Below are 12,367 nucleotides of genomic sequence, written 5' to 3'. Positions count from 1 at the left end.
AGAATTCACAAAATACAATTATATATCCATCTCTCTAACATTATCTGACTTGTTAATGTTTGACAAATTACAGGAGGGGAAGCTCATGAATCATGACTAGTGGAACCAAAAAATAAAGATATGCATGTAAAGTTTTAAAGCCCAAAACTGGATGTAGCTATAGCTATGTATGTTAGGGCATGGATTTAGTTACACGTGGAAAAGAAATGTATGCGAAAAATATAATTAATACCAAGGATAAGTGAGCGTTGAGTGACGTGAAGTTCCCCATTTAATCCCCTCATCTGCCACCTTCATTGCCCCGGTCCCGTTGCCTTTAAATCCCCACCCCCCCCTTTCCCACCTAATACCACACCCCCTCAACTCTCATCTCTACTCAACTCTCTCCTTCTCTGCCGAAAACCTAGCATCCAACCATGCCTCCAATCATGCAGGACTTCTCCAACTCCGTCAAGCTCAAGTATGTCAAGCTCGGCTACCAGTACCTCGTCAACCACATTCTTACCCTCACTCTCATCCTCATCATGGCCGGAATCCTACTGGAGGTCATCCGCCTCGGCCCCGACGAGCTTCTCAAGCTCTGGGACTCACTTCACTTCGATCTCGTCCAAATCCTCTGCTCCTCATTCCTCATCATCTTCATCGCCACCGTCTACTTTATGTCCAAACCCCGCTCCATCTACCTCGTCGACTACGCCTGTTTCAAGCCTCCAGTCACCTGCCGCGTCCCCTTCTCCACCTTCATGGAGCACTCCCGCCTCAACCTCAGCAACAACCCCAAGAGCGTCGAGTTCCAGATGAGGATCCTCGAGCGCTCGGGCCTCGGGGAGGAGACCTGCCTCCCTCCGGCGATTCACTATATTCCGCCCAACCCCACCATGGAGGCCGCTAGGGGCGAGGCGGAGCTCGTCATCTTCTCCGCCATGGACTCTCTGTTCGAGAAGACTGGGCTCAAGCCCAAAGACATCGATATTCTCATTGTTAACTGTAGCCTCTTCTCGCCGACGCCGTCGCTCTCGGCGATGGTGATCAACAAGTACAAGCTCCGAAGCAACATCAAGAGCTTCAACCTCTCCGGCATGGGCTGCAGCGCCGGCCTCATTTCAATCGATTTGGCGCGCGACCTCCTCCAGGTGCATCCCAATTCCAACGCGGTGGTCGTCAGCACCGAGATCATCACCCCGAACTATTACCAAGGCAACGAGAGGGCGATGCTCCTCCCTAACTGCCTCTTCCGGATGGGCGGCGCCGCCTTGCTTTTATCAAACAGGAGGTCCGAGCACCGCCGCGCAAAATACCGATTGGTCCACGTAGTAAGGACACACAAGGGAGCAGATGACAAGGCGTATAGGTGCGTGTTCGAGGAAGAAGACAAGGAAGGCAACGTTGGAATTTCACTCTCTAAAGATCTGATGGCGATTGCGGGGGAAGCGCTGAAATCGAACATCACGACGATCGGCCCGCTAGTGCTGCCGGCGTCGGAGCAGTTGCTGTTTCTCTTCACGCTCATCGGCCGGAAAATCTTGAACCCGAAATGGAAGCCCTACATTCCTGATTTCCGAGAGGCGTTCGAGCACTTCTGCATCCACGCGGGCGGAAGGGCGGTGATCGACGAGCTGCAGAAGAATTTACAGCTGTCGGCGGAGCACTGCGAGGCGTCGAGGATGACACTGCACAGGTTCGGCAATACGTCGTCGTCGTCACTGTGGTACGAGTTGGGGTACATCGAGGCGAAGGGTAGGATGAAAAAAGGTGATAGGGTTTGGCAGATTGCATTCGGGAGCGGGTTTAAGTGCAACAGCGCGGTCTGGAAGTGCAATCGGACCATCACAACAACGTCAGATGGGCCCTGGGCTGATTGCATCGATAATTACCCGGTTCATATCCCTGAGGTGGTCAAGCTCTAAAGTCAAAGCAAACAACAAACAAACAAAATTCATAATGAAATGGTGAATGGGATTGGTGGTTGCGTTTTTTTTTTTTTTTTTTTTTTTTTTGGTGGTGCCCTTTCTTTGATCCAGTTATAAAACTATAACTAATTAAATATTTGTTCAATTCAAATATATATAATATGGTTTTACACCTGTTTATTGTAACATCTCTCATTCTCTTTTTGCAATTTTCGCTTCGTTTTTGTGCTTCGATTTTCTTTTGTTCCCTCAATTATAAGTGTAAAAATCATTTCACGCCGTTTAAATACGTTTCAATGTGTCATAGCAAAACTCTATGTTCTTTTTCTTTATCTTTTTTCGCATATCTTCTTTCTATATGAATTTGTAACCTTGGCTCGAGTATGGTTTTGATCGATGTAATACTGTCTTTCAACTCATGTAAGGAAAACACAATACAACTTATTGTTACTGGAATTTTGGATTTTTAACAGATTACCAAGGTTCTAAAAGACGCTAGGCACTAGTCGGGCGGCAGGCTAGGGCCTAGCGCCTAGGCGGTAGGCGGACTAAACGGATTTAAGTAAATCTATTATATTTCATATAAATAAGTGTTTGTTTATACTATAAATATATATAATTTTATCATAAACTACAAAATAGAATGACATATATATTATGAAGTATTGGAACATAATGAAAACGTGGGGAATAAGGATATAATGTGTGTTCATTAATTTAGTATGCAACAAGTCTCTTACAATTTATAGAAAAAAATAAAATGCAAAATGAAAGTTATCTATTTTTTGTCTAAGTGAGTGGCGACCTAGGCAAGTCTGGACGGGTGCCTAGGCGGTCTAGGCAGACGCCTCAGTAGGTCTAGGCGTCATTTCTTAATTTTCAAACGCCTAGGCATTAATCAGAACAGTGGCCAGCCACCTAGCGCCTAGACGAGACCTAGGCGACGCTAGGCAAAGATTTTTAGAACAGTGCAGATTACAGATCTCAACTCAGTCAAGATCGCTAAATTTTAGGGTAACTTTTATATACAAAATTAACATGAGATGGTTTTGATTTGATTGATTATATGTACACCGAAAGAAATGTTAGAAAGGAAGTGGTATCGTGTCCTCAATTATTAATGATTTTTTCTTCTTCCGTAAATGTACGAGATCAAATCTTCACCATTGATTGACATGTTAAGTTTATGACAACAAAGTTAAGAAAACTTAATTTTATTAACACATGTCAATCACTAATATAGGTCACAGATAAGCCACACACAAAATGGGTGTAGAAGATATGAACTCTAAATATATAGGATTCATCGATCTGTAAGTACAGCGGGATTGTTTTGATTGATCGCCATGGCTTTAAATTTAGGTTTCCAGCATGTGATGCATTGATTTTGGTTCGTCTTTGTTAAGCTGTACTTTGCATGTATCTATATTGTAGCTATCAACTCATTACACCATCGACTGATGACGAAACACAACATTAACTCAACATTCCAAACTTTCATCTATATGTGATTGCCACACTCGACCAGTACGTGCTCCCATTTTATTTTAATTTGGTATCATACATTAATGAATTGGCGCCATCGATGACCTAATACGAGTCTGCCGTGTGTACCCGAGAGCGGTCTAGAAACCGAACCAAATTAAGCGACATTTGATTGGGTTTTAAATTGTAAAGATATGACGTAACAAGAAACGGGATAGGATGATAGTTAGCTAGGCTGGATTTGCAGATACCACGCATTGGTTGTTTTCTGAAAATAAATGGAGGACAACCAACTCCACCGCTGATATTGGTGCAAAACTAACACAGTTGTTCAAGGTCCCGTTTGACTGGAATAAACATTACATCTGTCGAAATCATTTTTATCCTCCTAGAAGTGAAAACTTGTCCCGACCATAAATGAACCTTGAGGCAGATGACCACGATGACGACGATGATGATAGAGAATAAGGTTAATTATATATCTTTCATTCATGGAAAAGTTTTTTTTTTTCTATTCACATTTGTATATATAGAGGTAGAGAATAAGCGTGTTTAAATTGAAGTGTGCTAGATATGCTAGGTTGTCTATTACTTTGACATCTGACGTAAATGTTTCTATTCGTATTTAATATTACCCGCCTAACATTTTGGAGGGAAACAAAAAAAAAAAAAAAGGAACTAGGGATTGATCAGTGATATGTCACCTTATGTGATTGTTGATGGATATTATAGTACTGATAGTGATACTAACAGTAACGGGAAGCTTTTAATTAACTGAAACAAACATATACAAAATATAAGAGTTAAACTCGACGATAGTTAATCTTAATTTTCAGAAAATATGTGTACCTGCTTATGTGATGATAGATGCAATTTTTGTTCAACACGTAGTGTTAACTCACAAAATTGTCCTCAAGACAAATGTTCCTGTATCTTTTTGTTCAGTTTATTACACAAGTTAATATGCCGGCCAATTAAGTAATAAACAAGGACTTTGAGGACCACCAAATTGGAAAGGATATAGCCTCATAAATTTTGTTGCAACGCCATCCAAAATGCAGGTAAAATAAGAGGTCCTGGATTTAAGGCTATGAAGCTTCTGGCCCCGTGCATGCGTAGTAGCTAGAGTTGGTGGTGCCTGGCGGGTTATACGTGTATTCTACGGGTCTACAGGTCCAAAATATGAAGGGAAATCTTTCATAGGAGGGAAAAGCTGATTTCTGGGTTAGCTAACCCTAGCTACATGTAAACTAAGTGCGTGAATGCATTTGAAACCAGAACTTTCTGGTAAACAAATGCACATTAATAAATTAAAGTTAGATATGTGAGTGTATATATACATGCACACACACACACACACGGAGAAAAAGATCCATATCTCGTGACTGGATTAATAAGCAGATCCATGGAAGCGGCTAGCCGTCGAAATTTTCATCATTTACAAACGAGGTTAATGTGGATGCATGGTTAATTAATCTTTCTTGTCCAATTAAAGCTGTAAATTTCTAAAAATTTGGTATTTAATACTCTTGAAATGCTGTAGAAACTTAGTTAACATATACTGTGCCCTTACTTATTGCCAACAGATGATTATTTTCAGTAATTAACTGGATCATTGAAAATTAGGGCTGTTCTTCCCGAATGTGAAGCACTGAAAATCAAGGATTATAACTTTATCAGTGTGTTCCCAGTTAATTACTTAATTTATGCAAGGACAAGGATTGTCTGCCCTCCCACTTCCGGTGCCCTCCCGTGCCCTCCTGTTTTGTGTGGTCACTGTTAACCCACGTCAACATTTTATATTGTTTTTTTTATAGAGATAATAAGACAAAAATGAATAGTAATATAAAAGGTTGATGTGGCTCAACCGTGACCACACAAACAGGAGGGCATCGGAAGTGGGAGGGCAGACAATCCTTGTCCTTTATGCAAACATAAATATTGCTTATATATATATATATTGGATTGATTATTGACGATGCATGGGACCAGCAGACTGGTGACAGATGATCGATTAAGACATATATAAATATGTATTAATATATATATGGTTTTTTTTTATCACAAATGGTCCTGGAAATTGATATTCACCATCAAGATGGTCCCTGAAGTTGAAAATCAATCAATGTAGTCCCTGAAAATAGGTGTCGCAAATCAATTTGGTCATTCCGTCACAATTCTGTTAAAAATTTTGTTAAGTGCTAATGTGACACATAAATGGGCCCCATAAATCATTTTTTTCTTACAAATGGTCCTTGAAATTGACTCGGAACATCAAAATGGTCCCTGAAATTAAAAATTGATCAATGTAGTCCCGCAAGTGTCTCAAATCAATATAGTCATTCCGTCACAATTTTGTAAAAGAATTTGTATGTGTTAATGTGACACATAAATGAGTCATACAAGTCTAATTAAATTTTAAAAAAAATACAAGTATGCTTAATAATTTAGTAGTTAAAAAAAAGTTGTCAACCCAAAAACCCAATCCTGCAATCACCTCTGATCCGAGTCCACATTTCTGTACCTTATTCGCTCTCTATTCTCTAAAAAATCTCAATATACCCATCTTTACACACTTCAACACCTTTCACCGAATTGAACCTGGATCTAGATCACCTTTGGTGACGGCTTGGCCGATTGGCAATGACTTTTGGGACATCACCGTTAATATTTAGGCGATCAACATCTTCAACCTTAATCTTGGAGAGCTTGTTCGGCAATTCTATGGTGGTCTGGTGATGCAAAGAACATCAAGGTCTACCTTGACATAATGAGGTTATACCCGATGTGCGTCTATTGTTGGTTGAAAATTATTTCCACACCCCCTCTTACCTTTGAGAATTTATGGAATGGATCTCTCTTCGGATTAGGCCCTAATATAAGAAGAAGAAAAAAAATTCATTGTGCAAAAAGGTATTTAGACAACTATTTTAATTAATTATTAACCCACATTAGCACATAACAAAAAAAATCTATAGAATTGTGGCGGAATGATCATATTGATTTGCGACATCTATTTTCAAGGACTATATTGATCGATTTTCAATTTCAGGGACCATCTTGATAGTGTGGCTCAATTTCAGGACCCATCTTGATGGTGTGAGTCAATTTCAGGGACCATTTGTGATAAAAACCAGTAAATCTTGTAGGACCCATTTATGTGTCACATCAGCATTTAACTAAATTTTTAACAGAATTGTGACGGAAGGACCATGTTGATTTGTCACAACTATTTTTAAGGACTACATTGATTGATTTTTAATTTCAAGGATCATTTATGAAAAACAAAACCTATATATATATGTGTGTGTGTGTGTGTTCATCTGTCCAATGTTTCAGGCTTCAGCTACAAATTTCTAATTTTATATGTATAATACATATAGTGGGGATTTCATTGCTGCCACATTGGTCGTCTCTCTTTAATTTCATTATCTGACCAATTGAAACGCTGAGCAGTGTATGCCTATGTATACTGGTGAATGACTTCATGGTTGTGGATGCAAGGGTGAAGAAGTTATTAAATAAAATACGCAGAGCTGCACATGCCATTAATATTACAACAATTATACAGTGGCGAGCCAGCACTGGCCATTGCAGACGACGAGACTGTGGAACCATGGTGGCATGCATGCCATGAACTGTCGTCCCCAATTAACTGTCGTAGAAGAAAGACTTAGCTAGTAAACTGTAAAACAGCTAATTTGGGTGTTTGCATACTTGCATGCAAAAATATCATCCACATTACCTCCAACCCGACAGGTGTCTCCCTACTCTAAACCAAAAATTTAACGTTAGGAAATGTTTGTGTATGTCACCAATTCCAAATGTCTGACTTGATTTTTATCACCTCGCTCTACCCATTTCCATATTCTAGTAAATTCTTCCTGATCTAGATAGAAGGGTGGGGGTAGGTGCGAGGGGAAGGTGAGGCCATGGAGATGTGCATGATTTGTTTAGATGGAAAACTTAACGGTTTTAGAATGCGGTGATACAAAATGAATTTTGAAAAGTTTGTTTTTCTTTTAAAGAGACGGTGCTAGTGAGATAACAAACATTTCCCTTTCAACTTTTACTTTCTTCTTTTCTCTAACATAAATGGTCAGAAAAATAACTTCTGGCCTAGAATTTATTGATATTTTTATTTTCCTTATCTGTTTTCTTTTAATTTAAAACAGAGCATGTTAGTACCGTCCACGATGGAGACTTATGGATTCATGGGCAGACATATGGATCCAGCTGCAATGTTGCCGGCCCTACTGGGCCGGTGGCAAATAATTACTTCCAAATTTCCACTGCACATATTGGGACATGGCACCTGAAATATCAGCAGCTGATTAGTAATTACAGTTGGACCAAGTATTTGATTTTTTTAATTAAACTTGAACACGTATCCAACCGTGATTCATGATCAGCAGCTGCTGATCTTTTCAGCAAAGAAGTTCTATCCCTAGACCAATGGTATGTTGGGCCTATCGGCCCGCCCCGTCTTAAATGCTACATAGTCAAAACCCAACAGCTTAAATAAAAAGCTTTTTATTTCATTTTTTTATACTTAAAACATTTGTGATATTCATCTTTATATATATCTTTTTTTTATATATTTTATTTTATATATTATCCTTTAGGATAATGAGTTATATAGTACGAATATGTGGTTTTTGTGATGCCTTATGTCAATAATCCAATATGTGTAAGCGACTTTTACAAGGCATAGGCAAAAGATTTCACGGTAACGATGTACCCGTGATAAGCTACCATCCACATTTAGAAAGAAAAAAAAATTCAGTGTCCCTGGAAGATGTGCACATTGGAATTTCTATTGAAAATCCAAGGATTCTTGACAAAGTATCTAGAAGTTTTTCCTTAAGAAGACATGTGACAATGTGCTTCTTCCTGAAGTGCTTCTCTGAGCCAACACCTACAAATTCTACTATACAACTAGTTTAAAGGGTTTTTGATTGTCATAAATCAGTAATCATTCCAGAAGCAATCTAAAAACCCCCTTAAAATGATATTAATTTGTCCATATTTACTTCCAAAACGGAACCTATGACACAACCCCGCTTCCCCTTTCATACGTTTGTCTTGCCTACTACTCACTTCCAACATCTCATCTTGTCGTAAGTAAAGAAAAAAAAATACATGGCCAAGATCTCTATTCTTTTACCAATTCCCGAGCATTCGATATTCTTAGGACAACTTAATGCCGTGATCCACGCTTATCATAGGGTCCCCAACCAGTGCTATAGCCGTTGCGATACGGACGACCTGAATATCTCATCTCGGGACTTCCATTCATCATTCCGTAACCCCCACCACCTATACATAAACATGAGAGCAGTCAAAACAACTTGCCTGCCGGAGTAAGAGGCCCATGAGCGCTAGAGTTCTCTGTGTTTGTGTGTATGCGCGCATGGGTGAGAAAGAGCGAGAGAGAGATGGAGATTCACCTAGTCCTCGTGCCCTCCTGTCTGCATTCAGCTGCTCTGCTCTTAGCTTCTCTATTTCACGAGCCATGGAAACGAGGTTCTTTTCCATTGCTTGCTTTTGTTCAACTTGTTCTTCATTGGCTTTCCTCTCAAATTCATAAGCTCTCCTAAAAAAGTTGCAAAATCAATCCAAATATGCAGACAAAAGAGCAGCAGCTAACGTGGTTGAAAACGCATTAAGCGTTTTCCTAATGTGTGCACCCATCTCCTAAAAAGGAAAAGAAGAGCAAGATACTATTTTGGCTATTAACCTAATTAAAAATGCATTGTTAAAACCTGGTCTCGACAAGCTCGTTTCGCATCCCATCAATATCAGCCCCCATGGCAATTAGTTGCCGATTCTCCACTTGCAACCGAGTAACGTCTTGTGTCAGACCTTGGACTTGGGAAGACAGTTCCTGCCGTAAATTATTTAATTTATGAACTTCAGCTCTTAACTGCACAACTTCTGCCTTTAAAGGCTCTGTAGCATGGAGATCAGCTTCTAGCTTCAATCCTCTCTCAATCAACTCCCGAGACTGCGCCTCTTTCTCAGCCCGGATTTTAGGTATAGCCTGCCCCAGTCTATGAATTTCATCTTTCGCATCTGCCAATTGCCTTTGAAGAAGGGTATTATCATCAATTACAAGCCGGTTCTCAGCAATAATTCGCTGCATTTCTCTATGCTGCACAGCAAGTTGTTCTTCCAAAGCTGCAAGGTGAATAGACAAGGATCCCGGCCCTCTGTTCATAACAGGTCGTGGATCATCATGATAACCTCGATAACCGTTAGAATGGCGAGACACACGGTTTCTCCCTGACATCGGGAGATCCTGCAGTAATGATGCCATCATCACACTAGTTCAGTATGATCAAGGGAGACATAAATTAGGACAGAAGATGAAACATCATCCTTGGTCCAGCTGTTCAAGGAACAGAGCTACCGAAACAAAAGAATTGAATGGAAATATACGTAAAATCCTTGCTCTTCATTGATTCCATGCTTCCCCGATTGTTTTAATGATGCCATTTAAGATCTATGGAGTACTACAATGGATTCCATTTCCATCAGATCACAGATCATACTTTAAAAGGTAACAAGTCTCAAACACGTCGGCTAAACATGACAATTAAATAACCTCAAATGATGAACTCCTATCTCGTTCTTTCAAAAAGAAATAAAAACCTCATATATCGGTGTCAAATTAGCTCCTCAAAGTAATTCAACACTAAGCACTTAAATACGCATCGATGTAGAGAATATTGCTTAATCATCCTTATTTTTTCTAACTTAGGAGCATAATCAATACTCTGAATTGATCTTGCGAATCGCAGACAACACCTACAAAATAGTAAATCATAAACGTCCATCTTAACTGCGATCAGTTCACTACTTGCAACGAACTAACTAATACATATATATAGAATCCCATCCTAATAGAAAAAAGGACTATATATCCTCGAATTCCTCTTTATCGGCAAACCTATGGAACCATCTTCGGTGACAAAATGTGCACCCGAATTCCCTCTTTCGTTCAAAAACTGTAACGGAAGGTCTTTGTCATCCTCCAAGTGCATGATTCACTCTGCATAATAACTTACTACCATCGAATTCCTCTTTGAACTGCATCAATGGTTTCGGTGTTTTCGATTACATCAACTACAACTCTGCATTCCAATCTCTAAAACGTCCAAAACTTTCACTTAGAAGTATAATTCTTAAAGCTGGAAACATGCTTTTGCATAATTGCACTTGGGAGTTCCATAATCAGATATAATTAATGAAGGAAAATTTAGAATCAATACAAATTCCGATGTTAAAGTTTGATTAAGTAAAATTAAGGCTGTATCCATAATTTCATGCGAAAAAAATTAATGGCGAAGATAACATCTATCCATATATGCAGGTGAGCAAAATTACAGAGTGCGAAGAAAGTTGCAGAGCTTGCTGTAAATTGACAAATAACGACACCGTTTCAAGCAAACACTTACAAAGGTTGAGCCTTTAGACCGAACGCGAGCCTCTGATCTTGGACGGGAACACTGGTTTGCCTCAGCAGCTCGGCAAATTACCAACCAACCCTACACCCAAGGCAACGAGGCGATTGGATTTCTCAATGACGAAATTGCCATTGTTGCCCAAAGTTCAAAGCTTAACATTCTCAGGTTTCTATGGTTAATGGGCCTTCTTGGCCGAACTTAAAATGTTACAAATCAATATGGGCCTTAGGCCCGGTGATTGACGTAAAGGTAGACTTCAACAATAGCCCAACATTATATTTTAAATTATGCACTTAGTACTGTAATCTAGTAGTATTCTTTTTCACCTATCAGTGTCTTAAGTTTGAATATCGTGAATGACGAGTTCAATATAATCTATTGTGACGGGTTCATTGCCTGACAACCCAAATTCTCCTCTCTCAGTGTGACAGGTTCAATATTATCTATTTGATTAGTTATGTACATCGTTTGGTTTTTCATTTCTTTCGTAATTGAAGTTCTCTAACTCACTAGTTGATGAGTCCTATATTACTTCTTAAAGGGAAGTGTTATCCACACACCCTCAAATTTCGACTGTTTGATTGAAGAAAATGATCAATGTTAAAAAATTAACAAGTGTGTAGAATGTACAAATGGGTTAGCAATATCCCTTCTTAAATTCATGTGGTGGGAAATATTTTATGGAAAATCCAATAGAAGTCAATACATTTGTCATTGTTTTTCGTTATGTGGTAGAGAGGAGAAATGAAGTACGTAAGGGAAGGAAGAGAAAGAAATGTAAGTGCAATAACACACAATATAAAATTTAAAAACTAAACACCAATAATAATTTTAAGTTGTTTTCACTTACAGATTTTGTTCTGACGTATTATCCTCTGTTTCTCCTACTCCTCCCTTAATCCTTCATTCATCATTTTCTCCCATACGCATACCGATACCAATATTACAAAACATGTTACCAAAACCTTATCCCATACGTACATGTTGACATGTTGTACAGTTGTAGACAAACATACACAAGTGAGTGAGATTCTAAAATTATTTTAGACAGAGATGGAGAGGGATGGGCTATTACTGTTTAGGTCCTACACACAGAGATAGCTACACACAAGTCCCTTTCAACGTAACCAAAACAAGGAATAATAATACCATGTCGACATATTTTTCTCGGAGAAAAGTCTCAATTCTCAACGACCTTTTGGCCGTTGCGGTAATCTTCTGCAATTTATATGATCTCCACGTCACCTTTTATTCATACACAATTATTACTTATCCTTTTATCTAATTAACTAGATAAGAGCAAGGACGGAGCTAGTGTATGCCTAAGGGGGGCGGCTGCCCCCACTCATTTAAAAAAAAATTGTATGCTTGTGTTCCAATTCTCAATAACCAGCCCTAATTAAACTACAATTAAAAAAATTGGTAGGCAACTAAACTAGTCTACCATTTTGGATCCCAAATGCCCTACCTGATGACAATTTGATTAACAATTAATTTAATTGT

At 39.1% G+C, this 12,367-nt stretch overlaps 2 protein-coding genes across 2 annotated transcripts; one reads left to right on the top strand and one right to left on the bottom strand.

The window, feature by feature from the left end:
- Nucleotides 1-309: 309 nt before the first annotated feature.
- LOC103451654 (3-ketoacyl-CoA synthase 6-like) lies at nt 310-2,098 on the top strand. The gene has a single exon (XM_008391068.4). The coding sequence runs from the start codon at nt 417-419 to the stop codon at nt 1,905-1,907; it is 1,491 nt and encodes a 496-aa protein (XP_008389290.2). The 5' UTR covers nt 310-416; the 3' UTR covers nt 1,908-2,098.
- A 6,085-nt stretch (nt 2,099-8,183) lies between these two features.
- On the bottom strand, nt 8,184-11,041 carry LOC103451655 (protein FLX-like 3). The gene is made up of 4 exons (XM_029091718.2): nt 10,856-11,041; nt 9,161-9,696; nt 8,846-8,991; nt 8,184-8,714 (listed from the first exon to the last, which is right to left on the bottom strand). Exons 2-4 carry the CDS (start codon nt 9,685-9,687, stop codon nt 8,596-8,598), a joined length of 792 nt encoding a protein of 263 aa, XP_028947551.1. The 5' UTR covers nt 9,688-9,696; nt 10,856-11,041; the 3' UTR covers nt 8,184-8,595.
- Between the last annotated feature and the right edge of the window lie 1,326 nt (nt 11,042-12,367).

This window comes from Malus domestica, chromosome 13, assembly GCF_042453785.1.
Source record: "Malus domestica chromosome 13, GDT2T_hap1".
NCBI lineage: Eukaryota > Viridiplantae > Streptophyta > Magnoliopsida > Rosales > Rosaceae > Malus > Malus domestica.
Note: the sequence above shows the minus strand (reverse complement) of the source record. Positions and strands in the feature narration are given on the sequence as shown.

Excerpts from the sequence above, each read along its gene's own strand:
- LOC103451654 (XM_008391068.4), top strand. The coding sequence starts at position 417 with ATGCCTCCAATCATGCAGGACTTCTCCAACTCCGTCAAGCTCAAGTAT.
- LOC103451655 (XM_029091718.2), bottom strand. The coding sequence starts at position 9,687 with ATGTCAGGGAGAAACCGTGTGTCTCGCCATTCTAACGGTTATCGAGGT. Across the intron at positions 8,992-9,160 it reads AACGAGCTTGTCGAGACCAG|GAGAGCTTATGAATTTGAGA; the intron begins GTTTTAACAATG and ends CAACTTTTTTAG. Across the intron at positions 8,715-8,845 it reads CAGGAGGGCACGAGGACTAG|GTGGTGGGGGTTACGGAATG; the intron begins GTGAATCTCCAT and ends GTTTATGTATAG.